This window comes from Loxodonta africana, chromosome 7, assembly GCF_030014295.1.
Source record: "Loxodonta africana isolate mLoxAfr1 chromosome 7, mLoxAfr1.hap2, whole genome shotgun sequence".
NCBI classification, from domain to species: Eukaryota; Metazoa; Chordata; class Mammalia; order Proboscidea; family Elephantidae; genus Loxodonta; species Loxodonta africana.
In genome coordinates, this window is record NC_087348.1 from 31,259,012 (window position 1) to 31,266,821 (window position 7,810).

The 7,810-nt window shown below is 37.8% G+C and overlaps 1 protein-coding gene across 1 annotated transcript; it reads left to right on the plus strand.

Annotated features, from left to right (window-relative positions):
• The first annotated feature begins 6,520 nt into the window (after positions 1 to 6,520).
• Positions 6,521 to 7,490, plus strand: LOC100664712 (olfactory receptor 5AR1-like). Its single transcript, XM_023542273.2, is given in 1 exon segment — positions 6,521 to 7,490. A coding segment is annotated over 1 exon segment (933 nt). The 5' UTR covers positions 6,521 to 6,557.
• The last annotated feature ends 320 nt before the right edge of the window (positions 7,491 to 7,810 follow it).

Consider the following 7,810-nt stretch of genomic DNA (forward strand, 5'->3'; position numbering starts at 1 on the left):
AGTAAGCAATTGCCCAAAGACACTGGGACTCAAACACAGTTTTTCCTGACTATAGAATATGTATCACTAAATACTTGCATTACTGAAGTTCAAAGTAATAAAAAGCTTATGAAAAATTATCTTTTGTATTAAATATATATCTAAAACACATAAACTACAATAACGCATACAGTTCAACTGCTCAGCTACTAACTGAAATGTTAGAGGTTTGAGTCCAACCAGAGACACCTCAGAAGAAAGGCCTGGTGATTTACTTCTAAAAAATCAGCCAATGAAAACCCTATGGAGCACAATTCTACTCTGACACACATGAGGCCTCCATGAGTTAGAATTAACTCGTGTACACCTGGTTTACAATAATGACTAACAGCTTGTTTAATCCCCTCAAAAAGCAGGATTGGCAAGATTGACTAATTGTGATATAGTGTGTGTGGTAGTGATGGTGGTGCTGGTTGCTCGGGGAAGGATGGAATCATGGTGTTAGTACTGGAAAGGCTCTACGTTAGTGAACTATACCGCCCCTTAGTTGAGAGGTATTCTTTACTAAAAGATACCTAGAATTGAAAGAAGCAAGTCTCAATAGAGGTAGTATTGTCCTCTGGGGACATTATTGAAATCGGTGGTTGTCATAGTGATGAGGCAACACCACAAAATTTAGTGGGTGGAGGTCAAGGATGCTAAAAGCCCTACTAGTGCAGTACAATCCTTAGCAAAGAGTTGATCAGGACCCATGGAATTTACAAGCATCTTGCCAGTTATTTACATAGAAGATAGAATTATCTAAACCTTGAATCTAACTGCATTTTACATGTAAACACATTTTACATATAAAGACAGCAGATTTTTTGCATGGGCTTTTAATACAACGAATTTGTCACAAATTAAATAACACATGCACGCACACACAGGCACACATTTCTTACCTCCATCTACATAGTTCTTACCTCTGTGTCCACTACACTTTATTTCTAATCTAAACTGCTATCTGGTTATAAGAATGAGGCTCTATAATAAAAATGTGTTTTTTTTTTAACACCTACTAATGTACATTATGGTGCCCTGGTGGCGCAGTGGTTAAGGACTACGGCATGCTACACCTGCTGACCAAAACGTCATCAGTTCAAATCTACCAGCTGCTCCTTGGAAACCCTATGGAGCAGTTCTATTCTGTCCTTTGGGTCACTATGAGTCAGAATCTACTCAACAGCAACAGGTTTAATGTACATTGGATATTGAGAGAAAAAATAAATGAACCACCTCATTCTATTTTCTCTAGGAACGTAGGTGAGGATATCTTCCGCTACATCATATAATGAGCTCTTAACTCTTTATGAAACCTCATGGAAGAAATTTCTCTTAGGTCAAATAACATCCAAATTAAGTGATTTTTTGGGGGGGCGGGTGGGCAATGAGAACATTACAACTGATGTCATTTTCATTTTTTCTTTATCCAAAAGGAAGTTGGAACAAATTTATATGTCATCTCTTGAAATTCTAAATAATTTTAGAACACGTAGTTTTTACTAGCTTAACCCTATTTTTATTTTAATATTTGAATTGTGTCTTTCTTTCATCCAGTTTCCCTTACAAATATGTGTCATTGTATTAAAACAAGACATCTTGGTAAACTCTTTTAGATTCTTTTCAAGGATAAGGAGTTTTGCCCCTTCAGTGGCAGTTTTCTTACCCTTCTTATCAGAATAGGTAGCTTATTATAAGAGAAAAAGTAGGAGCTTTCTACTCAAATAAACACTTATATTCTGTCTCTAACACTGCGAGGTTATGTGGTCCTGGGAAAGTTAAATAAACAGTCACTCGGCTACTAGTTGTATCACTGAATTATCACTGTAAAACAAAGACTCACTCCTTTCATTTGAAAGCAGAGTCAATATTATTATCAGAAGATTTAATTGGATCGCACATGTGAAGCTGCCTTTCCTCTGTCCACCATACTGTCTCAGACATGATCAAATCTCATTAATTTGTTGCAGAGTTTTAAATTTCTGACATGTTCCCTTATGCCAGATTAAGATGCATTTTAAAATATGGTCCCTCTATGAGAAATGAGAAATAATGTCCTCTATAAAAGGACTTCCAGGCATCAGCAAGAAGACCATTCTAGGTGATCCCAAAATCACACCTCTTAGGAAGCTTTGGGCAAACCAGTCAAGGCATCACTTATGACTGATTGAATCATTGCAAACAGGTATCTTCAAGCAATTCCCTTGTGTCTCTTCCTTTTATCATTAAGGCTGAAGGAAGAGAGAGTGCAATTCCTTAGGGGATGACAGTTCACAAATCTTTGAGTCTCTTGTGAGTGCAGAGAGTATTTCATCATATTTCTTCTGGGGGTTATTTGTGACTCTGAGATTTAAATACCCCACACACATAGGAACAAGCGTGGGCTGAGCAAGTAGCTCAGAAACAACTATCAGGGTGATTCGCTGTCTCTGGATCTTCTCAGAATATTTGTTCAGTATAATCCATCAGGAGAAGAAAAGACTTTCAACCTCTCTCAAACAGGTAAAAAACTGGTGAGGTCACGGGCCAGTATTAGGGACAAGGAAAAAAAGAGATTTGACCTTTTGGGAATGGAGCATTATACTGCTCATTGCTCCTTTGAGTTTTGGTTCTGCATAGTCTCAGGTAGATGCCACTTTATATTTTCAAAAGGAGACAAAGGCAGTACGTTGACTTTTAGGAATCTTGTAATAGGTACAGATTCGGAGAATGCTAGAACTGAAAAGTTCTATGTTTTCCACTGCATTCATTTCACAGGTAAGGAAGCTGCATCCAACGCATCACCAAGATCAAATAATAAATCACTGGCAGAAACAGGACTATATCCTAGATCCCCAAGCTCTTGCTTCAGCATTCTTTTCTTATCAACTTGTAAAAACAGGCGATACATAGAAATCTAAGATATATTCAGTCTGAATTTATTTCTGTGAAATCATACTTTTGTTCATCTTTTGTTAAATATTTGAGTTTATTGTTAACTATGGAATTTGTTTATCTACTCTTAATTCTGCCGTTTCTTCAGTAGTCAAATGGGCTGAATTTTAGCTACAGGAGACTAGACAGGAAACTGTGTCTGTTTTCTTCTGTTTTAGTCAAACATTGTTAACCCCATTTAATGCATGAGAAACTAAGTTTCCAAGGAAGTAAATAATGTGCTATAAAACAATAGCTAATAAGTGGAAAAACCTGTATTTCTCCAGTATGACAAAGAACAAGTGGGAGGCTTTATTATTGGTGAAGTCTCTTCTCTGGCGTTAGCATCTTGAATTTAAAAGGGAGGTAAAAATGATTTTTCTATAACCTTTTCCAGTTGGGAAAACTAGAATCGAAAGTGAAATGAACTGGCTAGCACACAACGTTATGGATCTGATTCCTGATTCCTAGTGCTGTTTTCTTACTAGGCATCCAACACTCCTCTCACTATTGCGGTCTGGTGTCACCCTGCATTTTCAACATTGGTGCCTAGCTGTTTGTTCACCTATAAAATTATGAGGTTGGACTGAGTCGTTCCAGTTTTAACAACAAGCTTATGTTCTCACCTACTAAAGTGCAAGAACAGGCTGACAAATTGAAGGACTATGGCAGGTGTTTTGTTTTGTTTTTTGTCCTAACGGACCATTTTCAAATTTCTACGTGAGATAGTAGGGGAAAAAGAAATCAAGCGCGCACCATAAGGGAAATTAGCAATCCCAGATTCAATGGCTGATTCTGCAACTGATTCACTGAGTGTCTTGACAAGTCCCCTCAACCTGCTAAGTCTTTGTTTCTTCATTGACCTAACCTAGGAAATGATGTAGGCATCCACCTGTAGTGAAAATGAGCTGAACTGCAGTAGGGGCAAGTATTCTTGTTTTTTCTTTTTAACAGCTTTATTGAAGTATAGTGAGTGCACCGTAAGTTGTACATACTTAAAGTATATAATTTGATGAATTATTACCACAATCAAGAGAGTGACTATATCCATTGCCTCCAATGTTTTTTGTTCCCCTTTGTAAACTCTCCCTACTACTTCTCCCCACATCTACCATCTCCAGGCAACCACCAATCTGCTTCCTGTCACTATTCATGTGGCTGGATTTTCTAGAGTTTTATAGATGAATGATAAAATGATTTACAGATGGAATCCTAAGATGATTCCCTGGCTTTTTTCACTCAGTATGATTATTTTGAGATTTGTCTATCACGTGGTGTGTATCAATAGTTCTTTCATTTTAATTCTGATTAGAATTCCATTGTATGAATACATCACAATTTATTCATCTAGTCACCTATGGGTAGACATTTTGGTTATTTGTAGTTTTTCTGGCTATTATGAATAAAACTACTGTGAACATTTGTATGCAAGTCTTTGTGTGGATATATGCTTCTTGCGGGGTGGGGGGGAACACCTAGGAGCAGAATGGCAGGATCATAAGGTAGTTATGTGTGTTACTTTTGTCAGAACCTGCCAAAGTGTTTTCCAAAATGGTTGTACTCTTTTACTTCCTCACTGACTGCAATTCAATTTCTAGTTCCTCCACTTCTTGTCAACACTTGGTATAGCTAGTCTTTTATTTTATCTTAGCCACTCTAATAGTTGTATATTCCACTGTGGTTTTAATTTACATTTTCCTAATAACTAATGGTGTTAAACATTTTTCATGTGCTTATTTTCCATTCATATCTTCATTAGTTAAGTACCTCTTCAAATCTTTGGACCATTCTTAATGAGTTGAGTGTTTTCTTATTACTGAGTTTTGAGAGATATTTATATATTATGGGCACAAGTCTTTTATCAGAAATATGCTTTTCAAAAAATTTCTCCCAGACTGTGGCCTGTCTTTTTGTTCTGTTTCCTAATTGACCTAATGTGTGAAATTATGCACACATTCACAATACGTTAAGAGTGAGTTCAAAAGCAGTAGATGCAAGTACTCTGTAAATGATAAGCTTGTGGGCCAATATATGGCGTTCTTTATTATTAGAGCTCCTTCTTTGTTACCACTGATTATATTCTATGTGAAAATTAAAAGATGGGGCACTACTCCCATCCACCTAGAATTTAATATAAATTATGAATGTCCACACTTCCGTGAATGACATATTCCTCTACTTCTCCCCTTTCTCTTCTTTTCTAAGCAATAAATCAATTAAACCAGTTAGAGTCTGACTTCTCCTTTCAGGTGTAGATAGGGGATGCTTCTTAGTTCTGAATCACTTTGCTTTTAGGCCCACTGCTGTGTCTTCCTCTTAATTATGCCCATGCCTGACCCCTGGGTGCTTTCAAAGATCAGGAAAACCCAAGGACTTGTTCTATGCCCATGCATGACATGCAGGACAATAAAGGAAAGGAAGGCACAAAAATAAAAGAGATTTAACCTCCATCAAGTCACATATACACAGAAGCCAGGAAAGTGGGATGGGCACTAGAGTCAGACAGATGCAGCTCAGCTACTTAACTGACTCTCAACTTTGGTGAAGTTACTTAATATCTAGTCTTGGTTTGTTGGTTGGTTGGTTTTTAGACCTAAGAAGAATAATGATACCTACTTCATAGAGTTGTTGTGATAATGATATTGTGTAATACATGTAAAATATTCAATGAGGAACTGGCACGTAATAAACACTCAGTAACTACAGACTTTTTAAAAATTATTATCTGCTTCCATTTCTTATATAGCTCCCCTCTGCTCCAAGTATTTCACTTTCTTTGTATGTGTGTGTGATGTGTTATACTTTCACTTTGTGCTTTCTCTTTATGCCTACCTGAAATGAGAACTAACCTTTATTCATTATCCATATTTAGGTTTGCTTTGCTTTAGAAAGAAGTAAGGAACACTCTAAACTACTCTTCTTTGCTAATTTATAATTACTTAGACTGGGTCAAGTATCTGATAAATAATTTCAGAACACCGGCATCATTGGAGAAACACCACTTGCCGTTCCCAAGAAGCAAACATCTTTTTGTGTGTGTGTGTATGTGTTTATGTGAAGGTTTACGGCTCAAATTAATTTCTCATTCAAAAGTTTATACACACATTGTTTTGGGACATTGGTTGTGATCTCCACAATGTGGCAGCATGCTCCCCTTTCTACCCTAGGTTCCCTGTGTCTGTTAGCCCAGTTTCTGTCCCTTCCTGTCTTCTTATCCTGCCTTTGGACAAGAGATGCCCATTTGGTCTCATATACTTGATTGAACCAAGAAGCACATTCCTCACATGTATTAATTTTTTGTTTTATAGGCCTGTCTAATCTTTGTCTGAAAAGTGGGCTTCTAGAATGTGCAAACATCTTCTGTTTTGACAAGTGCTCCTGGGGAGGACACAATCATTGCCTTCACCGATGTCATTTCAGTCACCTTACTTCTCATAGAATCTTTTTACTTGGAGGAACCTTAAGGATCATCTCAAATAAAACCTTCATCTACTGTAGAAAATACATATTTTTATAATATGTCTTGCTTATGATTGCTTATCTTTAGTTTGAGTATTTCCAGTGACAGTGAATTTACTACAGTCACCAACTAATCACATCCAGGCACATGTAAAACAGAAGAGATGGATAAAGAGAACCACTCGGCAGTGACTGAGTTCATCTTTATGGGCATCACTCAAGACCCTCAGCTGCAGATCATCTTCTTTGTGGTCTTCCTAGTAGTCTACATGGTCACTGTAGTGGGGAATGTTGGTATGATTATCCTTATCATAATAGAGGTGCAGCTTCACATACCCATGTATTTTTTCCTCTGCAATCTGTCCTTTGTTGATCTAGGCTACTCCTCAGCCATCGCCCCCAGGATGCTGGCTGACTTCCTAACTAAGTGCAAAGTTATCTCCTTCTCCAGCTGTGCCACCCAGTTTGCTTTCTTTGTAGGTTTTGTGGATGCTGAGTGCTATGTCCTGGCTGCCATGGCCTATGACCGTTTTGTGGCCATATGTCGACCCCTCCACTATAGTACACTTATGTCCAAGAAGGTCTGTTTAGCTCTCATGCTGGGCTCTTACCTAGCTGGTCTGGTGAGTTTGGTTGCCCACACTGCTCTCACCTTCAGCCTGAGTTACTGTGGTTCCAATATCATCAATCACTTCTTCTGTGAAATCCCACCGCTTCTGGCCCTCTCTTGCTCAGACACCTAAATCAGTGAGATCTTGCTCTTTAGTCTGTGTGGCTTCATTGAATTCAGCACCATCCTCATCATCTTCTTCTCCTATGCCTTCATCTTCATAGCTATCATCAGAATGCGCTCAGCTGAAGGTCGCCTTAAGGCTTTCTCCACCTGTGGGTCACACCTCACGGGTGTCACACTGTTCTATGGCACAGTCATGTTTATGTACCTGAGACCAACATCCAGTTACTCCCTGGACCAGGACAAGTGGGCCTCTGTGTTCTACACAATTATCATCCCCATGTTGAATCCTTTCGTCTACAGTCTGAGAAACAAGGATGTGAAAGCTGCTTTCAAAAAACTAGTTGGGAAAAAACCTCAATAACAATTTAAAAAAATGAAAACTGTTCTACTTGGTGTGTGAATCCTAAATTCTACAATCTGAAATAAATATAAATTAATAAATTGAAAGACATGCCAATCAAGACATAATAGTTTTTGGTTTTCTGGAGTCTTGGGAGTTTTTTGTTTGTTTATTTGCATGTTTTTTACTTACAGTTGGCTCACATACTGATTAAAAATGGGGAGAATACTTGATAGTAGAAAGAATAGACCATCACTCTAAAACATTTTTTCAGGGTCATAAGGAATGCCAGGCCCAAAAGTTAAGAATTCTCTACTCTGAAAGGAAGTCAAATAAAATTT